The sequence below is a fragment of the Synchiropus splendidus genome, chromosome 16 (genome assembly GCF_027744825.2).
Source record: "Synchiropus splendidus isolate RoL2022-P1 chromosome 16, RoL_Sspl_1.0, whole genome shotgun sequence".
In the NCBI taxonomy this organism is placed as follows: Eukaryota; Metazoa; Chordata; class Actinopteri; order Syngnathiformes; family Callionymidae; genus Synchiropus; species Synchiropus splendidus.
The window spans coordinates 15,563,899-15,579,536 of record NC_071349.1 but is presented as its reverse complement, the minus strand read 5'-3'; the positions used below and the strand labels follow the sequence as shown (position 1 = coordinate 15,579,536).

At 46.9% G+C, this 15,638-nt stretch overlaps 1 protein-coding gene across 3 annotated transcripts in view; it reads right to left on the bottom strand.

Annotated features, from left to right (window-relative positions):
• The window catches only part of kif26ab (kinesin family member 26Ab), a 68,160-nt gene extending 54,436 nt beyond the window's left edge, over positions 1–13,724 (bottom strand). For 2 of the 3 annotated variants that reach the window (XM_053844708.1, XM_053844709.1), the window contains exons 1-2: positions 13,549–13,724; positions 10,962–11,183 (exon numbers count right to left, since the gene is read on the bottom strand). In XM_053844708.1, coding sequence (XP_053700683.1) covers positions 10,962–11,183; positions 13,549–13,668 — 342 coding nt within the window. In that variant the 5' untranslated portion in view covers positions 13,669–13,724. Of the gene's footprint in view, positions 1–10,961; positions 11,184–11,276; positions 11,458–13,548 lie in introns of those variants that run through there. The other variant, XM_053844710.1, reaches the window with a different exon arrangement.
• Positions 13,725–15,638: the final 1,914 nt, after the last annotated feature.

Genomic DNA, 15,638 nt, shown 5'->3' with positions numbered 1-15,638 from the left:
AGCTTCACTTCAGAGTGCATCAAATGCTGGATAGAGAATACAAATATTCTGAAAACATTTGAGTAACAAACAGAGTCTGTGACATTCATTGGTAGCAGTTGCTGTAGTTCTGAGGCAGTTCTAGAAAGTACTAGTTGTGGTAGTAGTGAAGTACTGAGAAGAAATTGGCATTGTAGTCACTACCTTAGAAGTAGTTGCACTAGAGGTGGTAGAATTACTTAATGTTGTCAGTAGTAGTTTTCAGAGGAGGACTACTGTGTGATGTAGAACTAGCTGTAGTTTACACTACATTAGATAATACTCTTCCAAATTATGCTACTCCACACTGCAGTAGAGTGGTAATAAATTAGAGCTGTAGTAGTAATTCCAGTCGTGGAATGGGTTGCAGCAGTACAGAGTCCTTGCCTTAGTTTTAAAAGTATTATTTGTTGTTGGCGTTGAAGCAGTCGCACTAGTAGAAGTTTCTATAAACAGCTACAATCATTGTGTGCGATAGAACTAGCTTCAGCAGTAGTTATACTACATTACATTGTAGTGCAGTGGTAATACATACATTAGCATCTGTTGTAGTAGCTTCTATCGTTGAAACAGTTTTAGTAGTACTTGGTTTAGTCATAGCAGTGTATTTGTTGCTGCCGTTGACGCTGTAATTGTACATTGATATATACTTGCACTCTAGTTCATAGTTGAAGTATAAATACAAGCAATGTTGTGGTTTTAAGTAGGAAGTGTTTTCATAGGAAGAAGCAAACCATTCAGGAAGATGTAGCTCCTGAATTAGTAGTAGTAGTAGCTGTCCATGTCGCGCTACAAAAAGAAAAACTACCTACCACTTTTAGTTACAGCTCAATCGAATGATTCCTGATGGTAGTATTACGGTTACACTTTTTTTTTTGCTGTTTTGCCACCGACTATAAACACCAAGCCGTCACAACACCAAGACAAAAGAGGAGCTGAAGCTGTGAGACTCTTTTTATATTGCAGTGTTCTCAGGTTAAAGTGCCCACAGACACACGCACCAGGTTTGAAATACCTCCAACACAACCTGCTGACTTCCTCCCAGCAGTGCCGGCACCACGTCACACAAAAGAAGACAGCAGCAAATAAAAAACAGACCACCAAAGTCACGGGCGCAGCGGTGAAAGAGTGGAGATGAAAGCCGCTACGGTCGCCGCGGGGATCCCACCGCGCAGCGCCGAGGTGAGGCCGTCAATATCTCAACACAGCGAGAGAGAGGAAGGGCGGGGGTCGCTTTGAAGGCCGAGGGAGGTGTGGATTAGTCCGAGACTTTTTCTTCTTTTTTTTTGGTTGGGGAGACTTTTATGTTGTCAGGAAGCGCACCGCGGTGAGACACAACAAGCCGAGCAACGGGGCCATTAGAGCGGCTTTGAAAGAGAGAGGACTCCTTCTCTGATTCCCCTGTTTATGAGCTAATCAAGCATTGTTCTCTGCACCCTCAATGGCTGCTGCGGCTTTTACAACCCGCTCCAGAAACACTTTCTTAACACCTCCACACTGAGAGGACCGTGACTCAGACGAGGTCAAATACAGTTCAAATGTGGTCTGTGGTGACCGCGCGGGTTCAAGTGTGCCCCGCTTTCTGAGCTTTTACAGAAAGGAGTCAGCGGAAGGAGGAAGGGAGGTCGACCGAACACGGGCAGGAGGAAGAAGGACTGTGTGGAGGCGGCGGAAAAGGAATAGCCTCACCTGAGTTGAGGTGATGGAGATCACAAGCCACAGAGGTAAGAGAGGAAAAATGCTGTCAGAAAACTGCTTTACACATTTCCAACATTACTCAGGAGCTATCATGACAGCAAAGGCTGTTGACTCTCGCAGATGACAGGCCTCCAGAAGTCAGTGAAGGCAGCATGCCGCCAAGATACTCTGTGTTGTTGCAGTGGAAGGGAGTAGCTGTCAAAGTCCTCAAGCAAATTTGGTGAATATTTATCTGATATGGCAACAGAGATCATCGTCCCGGAGCAGACTCTATGATGGTGGAAAGCATAGCATAGGTTGGGGGCCAACCCACCTGTTTCATCCTCTTATAAATATACCTTTACGTTGTTACATTTATGGCACGTTTATTCAGAAATACCCAGAATATTCTTCACTCTGTGTCTCAATATGCTGTGTAAACATTCCTCTTTTACAGGAGTAATTTAAAGGTCAGCGATCTGTCACGTGACCTCCACGGACATAAGCGCTTTGAAGACATGTCCTGTAAAACTCACACAGCTCTCTCAAGTCTGACCACATACCACCGTCACACCCTGCAGGCTGTCTGGACTCGCACTGGACTGACGATGACCCGTGGTCTAGTTCTGGCGTGACAGAAAATCTGAGCGCGCCGGGAAGGCGTGCGCAGGTGTGCACAGCCGGAGCTTCCCTCCTCTCCAGCGGGCATCTGAGGAAACGGAACATTTCCCGGCCGCTCAGACTTGTTCAAAGACATTCCAGCCGTGGTTGTTGTTTGATGCGGATATTTACGACGGTAAACAACAGCAACTGCATTTCCAGAGCGAAACTTAAGTGTCATAAATCTTATGTTATTGCAAAATTCATGTTCCACACAGCACATAGCTAACATCATAGCAACAGCAGCTGTCAATTCCGCCATACTGTCCATAACTGCTAGCGTTCAGCCGGACTCCAGGGCTCTGAAACGATGAATGAAGTGATCTTGCGCTACAAAACCGCTAAGCACCGCGAGGCGATCTGGGGCTCATAAACGCAAAAGTTTAAGTGCAGGCGCCTGCTACATGTAAAGAGATAAAAGCTTCAGTAAAAGAGTGGCCATAACAAGAGGGGAGAGCATGAAGGACAAATATTCTAATTGGTGCGCGGACGCAGGAAGGTTCTCTCTGGTCAGAAGGGAGCGATTAAAGTTTAGGACCAGGAGGGAGATCTGGAGAGAAGAGAGAGTCTTTATGAGGACGGGGAAAGTGGTGGCAGGTAATTGTGACAAACACCACGGCGAGGCAGTCAAACATCTTTAACAGCGTGAAGGAAGCTAGCAGTGGTGTGTGACGCTGTTATCACTCCGGCGCAACATAGCTGAGAGTGAAGAGTCATCACTTTGAACAACTTTGAACAGTCAGACAAGCCACAAGGGTTGATGGACAGATTTGAATTCTTGTGCGTCTGGACATGTCCAGCTCGCAAGAGCAAACTGAAAGACACAGAAATCCAATGAGAGGATCCATGCCGCTGACCTTTTCGTCGGACTGTTCTCCGCGGCCGAGCAGAGAAAATAGCTACTTTGTGAAACACATTTCAATTTGGGAGCCTTTTTAAATGTCAGCAAGCAAGCGCATCTGGCGCTGGAGCGCGGATGGATGTCAAGGTTTGGGAATGAAAGATCGTAATTTTCTGAAGCCGGGACTCGACCGTGGGCTCCACCTCGCTAATAAAGTCCGCCTCCGTCGCCGGCTGACAGTCGCTGAGATGGAATGATGACAACGACGCCTGTAATGATGCAATCATACATCGGCGGCAGTTACGCTTCGGGAGATGGATGACGGCTCTTTCCTGTCGTCCGCGCCGTTCAGTCATCATCAAGGCGACGCTCATCCTGGACGCTCGAGCATGAAATGAACACCGCAGAGCGGCATTTCGACTAACCCACTTCAGAGGATCAAACTGAGCAGGACATCTGTTCTAGACGGAGTCGCAGAGGGATTTTAGGGTCAGAATAAGGAGTATGTCTGAGTTGATCTTGGAGTCAAGACTTGCTGAGACTCCTAAGAGTCATGTGATTGACAGTCTTTACATCAAAACCATACATTTAACTCACAGTTTTCCGTCATGGAGAAAAGAGGACTGGACCAGAAATGGTTATAAGACATTGGATGGATTTTATGAAGTCAAGTTTACTCATCCAAGATCTGGGAAACCATTTCCATCTCTTTTCATGAGGTGTAAATTAATCATTTTGCCAGTGGAGGCACATCATATCTGGCCACACTTCACATCTAGAACACAACATACGGACAAAGGTTTTATAATGTGACCAGCGCATATGTTTCTAAGAGTCTCTCGGCGTAGAATGTGTTTGGATACAAATCTGGCAGCTTCCCCGACAGATGGAGAAGCTCAGTTTACATCTGACAGAAGCAAACAATCCAGAGTCAAGTCTAAGTTTGCACGCCGCTGATCCGGTGTTTGCAGTGAGCCGGGGAGCCACGCCCGACAGCCTTGTCTACATATCCATCTTGGCAAGAACACACAGCGCTGGCGTTCCCTTTCAACGCACTGCCATAAGCCGAGTGATTTGTCTGCTACCACAAGACTCGCTGTCGATCGGGCGGGTTTTACGGAGACGGCGAGAGATTAGCTCTGGGCCGGCGCCGGAGTGGAAATTTATCTGGACCGCTTTTTCTCTGAGCCGGAGTGAATCAAACGGAATGACTGACTTGGTGTTGTGAACATCACACTTCATTATGACAAACAGTCGCACAAGTTGTCGCCCAGAACCTCGGTCCAAGTTTCATCTCCACATTCTTCAAACACTTGATTTAATGCGCCATAAACACGTGGACCAATCCATCATAAGTCGACAAGACGCCCGAGCCACCTCAACTGGCAGTGGTTCAGTGAGCCTGCTCCGATCAGCCTGTCCATCTCCATTCTAGCACGCAACTGTAGTTATTACCCAGTTATTACCCGTCAGCATGACTCAAACTCGTTTTCTAACTATAGTCCCCCGCTAGCTGAGTGTAGCTTGCACCTCAATAACAGTCGGCTGTTGTGTGAATAGCCATTAGACGCATCTAGCCACCTTCAGCTAGCAAGCACGACTCAAACTCGTTTTCTAACTATAGTCCCCCGCTAGCTGAGTGTAGCTTGCACCTCAATAACAGTCGGCTGTTATGTGAATAGCCATTAGCCGCATCTAGCCACCTACAGCTAGCAAGCACGACTCAAACTCGTTTTCTAACTATAGTCCCCTGCTAGCTGAGTGTAGCTTGCAGCTCAATAACAGTCGGCTGTTGTGTGAATAGCCATTAGCCGCATCTAGCCACCTTCAGTTAGCAAGCACGACTCAAACTCGTTTTATAACTATTGTCCGCCGCTAGCTGCGTTTAGCCTGTGGCTCAATAACAGTTGGTTGTTTTTTTTTATTACCCATTAGCCACGACTAGGCACTTTTAGCTAGCTAGCATGATTCAAACTTCTTTTCTAACTGTAGTCTCCTGCTTACTGCGTTTAGCTTCTCAATGACAGTTGTTTGTTTTCTAACCACCCATTAGCGGTGGCTAGCCACTTTTAGCGAGATAACATGACTTAAACTTGTTTTCTCACTGTAGTCTGTTTTGAGTAGGCAACACACTGCTGTCAACAGCGCCAGACATCCCCCAATATCAGCGCTCAATTGACTGACCAATCGAGTGCGATAAATAAAGTCTCCAAATATCAGAAACTAAAATTAAACCAGTGTACCATGATACGAGCGGTAGCTACTAGCGCACACGCTGAGGGTCTTAAAATAACCGTGGAAGAAGTTTAACAGCCACACTCGTGCGCTAGCCCACTCATGTGGCCACCAATACAAGCGTTATTATTACACCCTCAACCACACACATAAAAAGTCAATATGATTTAACACTCTGCATGTTGACAACTGTTCTTTTGTCGCTCGGCGGGGGCCGCCTTTCAGCCACCGCGGCAGAGACCAGTCTGGCTCATTGTTGCACATGATCCCTCACTAAACAGCAGCGAGGCCTTTTAAAGCGCGGCTATTGTGCGTGATGGCGAGCGCCCGTCACACACACCGGCGAGGCTGTCAAAACGTCAGAAAGCAATTCAGAGAATTCTGTCAAAGCGTTGTTTGTTTCACCTCGCCGGGGGGAAATAAATAGAGAGCGAGTGTAACTGGACCTTGTGAAGTAAAGTCAGAATGGGAGCTCAGAATAAGCCATGGGGTGGAACCAGAGGATACACAACAGGGGGGGGGGGGTGTTTACTCACACACTTTAGTACAGTAGAAGCTAAACTAAGATTGAAAGGATGACTTTTACAGTGAGCTAAAGGCAGCAGGTTAAACTGAAGAGGTCCAAAGTGCCGGGGATAAAACGTGACAGCTAGCTGTGGGAACATCTGGACTCCTTTCTGAAGGCTTCACTGCGACATCAGGAGCAGCCAGATGGCCAGAGGGGTCCAGTGAAGTCTGCGGTGTCAGGTGTGTGTGTGGATCAGTGGTACAGAACGCAGGCTACTCCAGAATTCCTTGCACGCTCGGCACTGATCCGTCAGCTCTCCCCCTGATGAAAGGTGATGCGCTCCACCACCCGCCCTCCTCCTGCACCCGACTCTGCACCCTCACAGTGGCAGGATGTGGCGACAGAATTAAAGATGTAAATTGAAGTAGATGCGACAGAGATGCGGCCTTCGCGCTCCTCGAGTCAAGGCGAAAGGTGTCCGCCGAGACGCTTTGAAATGCAGGATGAAGGAGGAGCCCTCGACTCCGCCTGCTCTCTCAGCAAAGGAGAGATAGGTGGAAGCCCCTGGGGAGGAGCTGCGCTGGTTCTCCTCAATAATGAAACCGATCGAAGTAGAAATCGTCTTTCAACGGAACATCTCACAACTGCTGTTCCTTTATCTGGGTCTTAGCCCCAGGCGACCAAAGTTGAATCAGTTTGTATGATTATTCAGAGCAACGTGAGCTCAGGGGCAAGTGTTTGGGTTCATAAAAACACAAATAAAAGACAGTCAAAAGAAGTAGTAGAACTATGCTCTTATGTGAGCTCAGGTGGTGGGGGCAGCAGGCAAAGCAAAGAGGCCTAGACTGTCCAATTTTTTTTTTTAATCAAATTTTCTTACTTTTCTTTCATTTTTTTAAAGCCATGTCACATTTTATTCAATAGATTACATTCCTACTCTGGCCAGCAGGGGTCCTCCAACTTCAACTGCCTTGACTATATGGTTATTTATGTTGCATTTATATGAAGTGAAAATACAATTTCCATCCCAGAATTAAATACCATCCTGGGAATCGATATCTTTTGAAATTTTAGCGTCGTGACAACGCTACTTAATTGTCCTCTACACCTCTTCTATAAAGCCTTGATCTCACTCGGGCAGCCACCCTGCCTTCACTCTCTTCTTCACTCCCCTTCTTCTCCGTCCTCAAATACTTAAACACGTTCCTGACTCTTCCTCCTCCCCTTGTTAGTTTAACATTTGCTGGCCCTAGTAAACCAGCTAAATTAGCCAAACCAGAAATGGCGCAAAAGTAATTACAGCTAAAACCCTGGAGGTGATGCGTCAGAAGTGTTTATTCTCCACGAAGGCGCCGCCGTTGTTCAATCAGCTCGTGGCCACGCCGGAGTTCACCGACTCAATGCTGATTCATTTCCTTCACAGCTGCAGGAGAATCGGATTTGTGCTTTTCACCAACAACTTTAATTGGATCAAGGGTCAGGCGAGGAACAAAGCCAGGACAAACCTGAATCCAAATGAGACGCTTGTGTGAGTTACGGGTTCCGTCATTTATGAATTCAATAGGGAGGAGAGAACGCCGACAAAAAGGGAATTAATTCCCGCCGTCACATTGGCAGTCACACCCCAGCTCCCTGGTCATAATAGGCCCCGACACATCGTGCATATCTGTCAGCGCGGCGAGGTGTCCGCGATTAGCCGCAGGTGGATCCGCGGCTTCATTACATCTCCGCTGCGACTCGCTTATCTGCCATCCCCGCGTTTCTCTATCAGCCGCTCTAAAGTTCATCACAAAGGTGTCGGAGTGAAACTGACCCCCTTTAGCTTCCCTCCGTCTACGTTTGAAAACCCGCCGAGTCCAGCTAATCAGCAGGCAGTTTATATTCACACTATTTATGAGGGTTTAGCACGGCATCGTTGACCCGCAACCTTTACAGCGGCGTATCAAACCCCGCCGCACCGGCACAGGCAGACGCCAATTAGCATTTTGACTCTCTAGGTGATTATTGTACCCCAAACTCTGAACTCCAAGTTGAATACAAATTATTCTAACTGGCGGTTTGAGCTCTTGACAAGTATCGGGGGGGGGAGTTTACAGTTCCAACTCAAAGGTTAAAACTGGATTTGAATTTCATATAGAAAGCAGAGAGAAACACTTGGAGTAGAATTTTCTAAACTTATGGGGGTCAATAAGAGCCTGAGCCTGGATCATTTAAGACGTTTGACACTGACCCGACCAATCCAGACTCCAGTCCACATCTTACCAGAGATCCTGAAACATGTCCAAGCAATCTGCCATTTGGCTGATACAATTCTGGACTTGAACTTGAACATGGAGTTCAGAGTTAGAGTGAGACCACTACAGCAGTAAACACTGTGCAAGTAAATGTGTCATTGGAGAGCATATGGCTGGGTTTTTAAAGAGATCGGATTTGGAAAAATCAAGCTGAAAAATGGTTATTGTCATGTCAATACATGTTGCTACTCCCTTCCATGAGTTCTTTAGACATTAAACCCATTTGGAAGCAAGAATCTCAGTTTAGATGCACAAGTCTCATCGCGTTTTTTGGAAACTATCAAGTCATTTAAATAGATCAGGCGATGATGGCTCATTGAGAGCGTAAACACATTACTCTCATTTGTCATGACATAAGCCTTTCAAGTACTTAAACAATTGACTAGATGCCGTTCACATCTGCAGAACTGATCCTTCTAAACATCAAACCATGTTGTCTGAAATCTGCATTCTGAGTTGAAAACTCATTTTTTTTAAAAAGAGTCTGAGCTTGTCACTTTTATCGTGACACGTTAACGTCGTCCTCTCTTCCCCCTTCACATCATCTCTGTCACAGTTCAGAGGGCACAATTACGGCGCAGCATTTAGCGCGGTGTCGAGTAACAGCTTCTGTCCAAGCTGTGAGTGACGGGCCACAGCGCCTGTCCGGGGGCCAGGTCACAGAATCTCCATCGTCCAGACCTGCTATTGTTCCCTCTGACACGGGCTTCACTTTTTTATGAGACGTTGGGCGGCTCAGGATTCACTTTCATTTGGCGGCGTTAGCCGAAGCACAGAGAATGTGAAGCATCTCTTCCACCTGGACAAAGACGGCCAGAGCGTTTTCAGTTCGCCGGAAGAGTCTAGTGTTACAGGGAAGTCAATGTCTTGATAGGCTTGTTGTGTTCGACAAGAAGTGAAGGTCAGTGACAGCGTACACTTGTACCAACTGTTTTGTGTGTCTGTACCTGGTTTTGCGATACTTGTGAGGACCAATTCTTGGAAACACGCTTACTTGTGAGGGTATTTCGCTCAGTAGGTCCCCACAAGCCTCGATTAGAGGAGTAAAACATTTCAATTGGGTCTAAGTCTTGGTTAAGGTTAGCCATTTGTTTTGGATGGTTAGGTTTAGGGTGAGAGGCTCAATGAATTGTCCTCACAAAGATACAAGTTGTGTGTGTGTGTGTGTGTGTGTGTGTGTGTGTGTGTGTGTGTGTGTGTGTGTGTGTGTGTGTGTGTGTGTGTGTGTGTAAACACGTACAGCATGGGACTGTTGTGTTTACAAACACTACTACTGTACCCAAACAATGCGTCTGGAGTTGGGCAGAGAAAGGGAGGTGGAGCGTCTGGGGACTTCCTTGACACCAGACCAGGACAGCAGTGGGACGGAGAAGGAGGGAAGTGCCTCCTAAATCGCTCTCCTTTTTTCTTCCCATGACAACACAGACACAACAAATCAGAAGTCACGAGTCGTCCACTGACCCCCGACTCCAGCGTGGAAGGATGGAGTCGGGGGCTCAGCTCTACCTCATCGCCCCCCGAAACCTAAGCTAGCTTTGAGAGAAGGGGTCCCCCCAGCAAGTGATGAGTCTGAGGGTCACCTGATACCAGTATAGGCCATTCAGAACCACCAACAGAGATCAGACCACACACACTGACCCCTTGTTCCAGTCTACCTGCCCCCATCAGAGCATCAGGGTCGGAGGAGACGTAATCTAATCGGACCCTATCGCTGGACGACAAAGCCCCCCGCAACAGCACCGGACTATATTTAACAGTGGTGGGAATTGTGCGAGCAGTCATACAGGAAGACTTTCAATTCAAAGGTCGACTGGGACTCGGCTTCTTCCGCAGTCTCCACACCCCCTGCGCCCCCCTCCTCCGACCCCCAACAGCAAAATAAAGAGATAAGCATTGTTTGCTAAAACAATAGAGCACTTTCAAAGTCTTGGGCTGTTTTTAACATCCACTCTGAAGTTACTCTTCTTCGCACAACCTTTTTCTCATAGTGTGCTTTCAACCATCGGTGTTGCTTAAGAAGTTGCAGAAGTGACACCATAGCACGAACACTGATGAGACCCAAAGGAGGCGGTCAAGCGCTACACTGAATGACCCGCCGGCAAGTGCTCCGTATCAAACATACTATATGGACTATATGGAAAATGCTATATATCATTTTATTCTCATCCTGTGTTTCTTCAGACGGACCAATAGAGCTTCATGAATATGATCGATTTAATGCTACAGTTGTTGCAGCTAAAGTACTGTGAGACTGAAAACTAATGAATCCTATAATACAAAAATGGATTATAACTGTTGGAACAAGGTTAGGATTATGTTTATGATGACTTTCCTCACTCTATCGTTGCTTACAACATTCACACTTTTCGGTCTATAACTGGCACTGCCTCAGCTGGGAATATGAGGTGAACCCAATGTGATATTGAGATCTCAGTGACAAAACACATGAGTTGTCCATCTCTACCATCAACTTCTGACATACAAACACGACTCTAACTTCATCGCATTCCCTTCGCTCTGAGTTTAAATCGTCATGTGACATCACAACATGTAGTGGCGCCGTTTAAATGACTGTTTAATATTGACCCAATCTTTTCAAGCTCCTGCAGGCCACATTAAATGACTTGGCGGACCAGGTTTGGCCCCCAAGCCTTATCTTTGATACCATGACGTCGTGACTTTATAATAAACATTGTTATTATACAAGCATTAAAAGTTTGAAACGTACCTTTGGGGCGTCCTGGTCCACCGCAGAAAAAGCCACAGACCTTAACTCGGACACCTTCTTCTGACACCGCTGACAGGGACTCGTGCTCTTCTCCGGCGACTCGGTGAGCGACACCGACCCGGCTCCCTCGGGTGCTGGCCGGCTGCTGCACCGCGCCTCCTCCGATGAGAAGAGTCTCTTCCTGGGGGCGGCCGGGGACTCGCCGCTCGGACACCCCTCCACCTGAAACCACCACAACATTCGAAGAGTTGACAACAACTCCACCGCCTGTCAAGTGTCGCACCCGTCCGGAGCGACATGGCTCAAGCTACCTACAGTGAACAGTCGGCGCGTGACGGCTCCCCCATCATCCAGCCGCGCGCGAGCCTCCATGTCGGACTGGAGAGCTCCAGGAAAGTTTCACGAATACAGCGCCATGAGGGAGCGAGGGGTGGAGGGGGGAGGACCTGAGCTAACCGTCATCTACCAGAGTTGCCGGGAGCAACTGCGCTCTCCATTCAAGTTTACACGCAGTTGAGTCCTGGGTTCGGGAGGCGGGGAGAGAGAGGGGAAGCTCGAGGGTCGGCGCGCGGTTAAAACCAGTGACTGTTAAAGATCACGTTGGTGGGACGTTTGCGCAGTAAAACAGTAAAGTTGTTGCGGATCCTGTAAGTTGCAGGGGCCCAACACGTGCAGTGCTGAAGAACAGAGCTGAGCCAGAAGACTAAGCTTTGCTCACGGTATACATTTTTATCTCTGACGCTCCTGGCTCCATGACCTTTGGTTCCACGCCAACGATTCCTTCTGAAGCAGGAACGTAAACACACTTGGATATCTTGGAGCTTTGATGAGCTTTAGGGAGGATTTAAAAAAATAAAAAACACATTTGTTGTTTTTTATTTTTTTGTTGGTGGTGCTGCAGGGGAACGAACTTGCTCTTGGAATGAATCCTGGAAGCGAGCTGGAGTCACTTTCTGAGGCACCTGAATCCATCAGATTCGTCGAAGTGTTAAGTGAATCCCAAGTCTTTTTTTTTTGGCGTCATAATAGTGAACACACCAATGAAATAGCTGAAAGACACTGCTATTTAATTTGTGGCTCATAGAATCATAGTCGTTTGCCTATTGCTGAGACTCAGTCATAGTTGGAGCTGATATTATGTTATTTTTAAGGCATTTTAAAATGAGTCCTTAAATGAATAATGGAGTATCTGAGTCAGTGTTTGGAGCAATGTGATACGCTAATCACAGAAATATAAAATTATACTGTATATGACATGAATCATTTGGTGCAAATTTAAAACAGATCATCTGTTCCTGCTACTGACTCAGTACGAGTCTTTGTGACTCATGACTTGTGAGTACCACACATCTGAACGGGTCTCTTGAGTGGCTATTTAAGTTGTTTTGATTCACTGTAACTCAACTGCATTAATAAGAAATGTTTCTGAATATTATTGACAGACTGAATGATCTGTGTGGCTCGAGTCACTTCAACGATTCACTTGGAAGAACAGATGCTTGGGGTTTGTGATCTCAATAATGTAATTATTTTTGAATATGAGTGACTTGAGTCACTCAAGAGATTGACTCGGAAGGACTCAAATCCTGAGACGATCCAGTTGCTGAAGGGCTCAGTCTCCCAAGTGTGTCACACTGGTGCTTAAAATGGCGCCCCCTTCAGGACCTGAATGGTGAGAACTGAGGGCCACATTTCAGGAGCGCGAGTTGGGATTCTGGCCAATGAAGCGTTGTCGGGATGGTGGCACAGTTTCACCAGGGGTCGAGTGATGCGAGTGTTCCAAGGCATCACGGGCTGAGCGGCTGTTTTCAGTGTAGCTCTGGCGCCATCATCTGGCTCAGACGCGCAACAACACCACGTCGCTGATGCAGTGGCGGGGGGCGCCCAGGTTAAATATTTCATTAGTCAACTTTTAATATTTCATGCAGCTGATGTAAGCGACAGCAGCCAGAGCCCAGTGGCCCCGCTCCACCTTCGGAAGAGACGAAGAATAACAGTCTTTTGTCTTGTTTTGGCTGAAATCAGGGTGGTCTTTTATCGATTATCTGAAGTCAGAAATGAAACACGATTCAAAATGAACCATTTCCATCACATTTATTTTAAATTCCAAACCTGCATTTAAAATCAACTTAACTCAAAGAACACCACGAAACTTTTTCCACATGGATAACTTGCTGAAAAGAACGGAATGTTTTGTTGCGCTTTCTTACAATGTGTTCGAAAAAAACTCAATATTTCCTCTCATTTAAATGCAGATATTTTAATGAAATAGCTTTTAATCATATGGTCAAAACCCTGGTTGTGGTGATGAGAAGCTAGTTTTAATCATTTTTGGTCGGTTTTGAAAACATTTTTTTTTTCGATTCGATTCGAATTTCTTTATTGTTAATACAGTAAACAGAAGCTGACTATATATATATATATATATATATATATATATATATATATATATATATATATATATATATATATATATATATATATATATATATATATATATATATGAACCGAGAACTCTAATTTAACGCCACGTGACCCGACTCGAACACTTTCCAGAGGTTGGTTTGGGTCATCATATGACTCGTACCTTAGTTTTCCGCTTCAGCAGGTGGCTGGTGAATCCAAAGATGATGTCCGAGTCCACCAAAATAGTCCCCAAGTCGATGACTCCGGGATCGGGCGAGCCCGGTGAGTTGGGTAAAGCCATGTGGATCCAGGGAGCAGGTCGCTATTCCAGTCCAGGCGCGTGGCTCGGCGCGTCAGTTCATGTCCCCAGAAGCTGCGCTCCTCCTGCGGCGGCTGACCCGCGGACATCCAGTTAGTTAGGTCCACACTTCCTGACGCATCCTGCTCCGGCTCTGACTCGGAGGCAGCACCTTGCGCATCTGATGCTCCCCGCTCCGCTCCGGTCCCCCACCTTCCTCTCCTCCTCCTCCTCCTCTCACCCCCTCCTCACCCGCCGCCGATGACCTGCTCTCACCACTGATTCGCTGGCGCGTCTTTGCGCCCTCGTCATGACGTCACCGGCCGGTGTTTTTGACATCTCTCTAGAAAACCATTTTAATTTTCCTGATTTATACAATTGAAATGTGTAACTTAGTATATTATCAAATAAAACAGTTATTTTTTAAGTTTCACACACTTTCAATCAATTTGAGGCTGTTTTAGAAAAGAGTTGCATCCCCAGCATTCTGGTCGTTTAAGACCGTGGTTCTCCGTTAACAAGAGTGCTGCCCCCGTGATGCAGATAAGTAGCGGAAACCCCGCTGGAAACAAATCCCGAAAATACGCTTTTTTTTGTCTGGCGCCCCCTGGTGGAACAGCTGGGAGAAACACTAAAGCGCCAAAGGACCACTGTCTATCGACTGTTCTGACAATAGATATTGAAGGCGGTGAGACGATGAAATCCCACACTGAAATTCAAGCTCTCACCACAGTGTTTCAGCCCCGACACGATCCATTTCTCTTTAATAACCAGCACCGTCTCATCAGCACTGATCAATATTCAATTAATCGTCAGGAAGCTCATCACTGACGGACTGTGGCGAGGATGGGGCTGACGGCAGACAGCCGAGTCGGCAGAATAACAAAGATTAGCACGAAAGGATATTGAAAAATACATATAGAGTGTAGAGCAAATGTAAATATATTTTTGAATATAGAGACACCAATGAAAACATAAATATTCAGGGATTTTCTGAAAGAAGTGGTGGTTGAATCGTAGGACCTTCATCTCTGATGTGTTCATGTAACGTGTCGGAAATTCTAGTGTTTATCGTCATTCAGTTTATTACACGGAGGCACAGGTGGGGTCAGAGGTCGCCATGTTGAAGCTAAACAGAAGCAAGATTAGCGTCATTGCATTCACCGCAGTGTTGGAAAGCATGATGTCGGGCTGGTCAGGAGGTCCTGGTGGGAGGGTCGGGGATCCTGCCCCTCGGCTGCTGATGAAATTCCGAGGAGGAACCCCTGGAGAGCTGATGGCTGCACCTGCCGCCCGCGTGCAGGGAGTCTCATTAGAGTCCGGGTCGGCCCCTCCTCAGCTCCGCGGCACTTTTGTGAGCGGCGTTTAGCAAATATTGATAGATTTGAGGCTGGCAGGAGATGAAAGACACGCGGAGGAGCAGCTCGGACCAGAGGAAGAGAGGGAGAAGAATGGGAGCCATGCTTCCATGAATGATTTATGTCATATAAAGTAGCCGCTGAGGGGGAGGAGACGGAGGGAGAGGAGAGGGGGGTCGTCCGGTTCTGTGTTCAGAGCAGATCAAAATGTGCGGATGAACGCCACGAGGCCTGCTGCCACAGGTGGCGCTGAGGAGTGAAAAGTCGCAAAATTGAGTGGCCGGAATCGCCGCGTGCTAGCGCATCAGAATCAGCACATTGCGAAACATAACCGGGATTTGTTTTTCTGGTTCCGAAGATTAAATCCCGGCGGTGTAATCCTGAGCCGACGGCTGTGGACGAACACAAAACCCACAAAACACCGAACATCTTTTCTTTGTTTAGCAGCTTTTAATTGAAGAGTTAGCATCTGAAACAGTTAGCATGGATGGAACGGGTCTCCCACGTCGGCAGCATTTGTCTGACTGGTCAAGTGGTCCTAAACATTTCACAATTTTGTTAAAGAACTGTTGAACTGTCGAGAACCACTTCATCAGCCAAACCACGTTCTGGTCG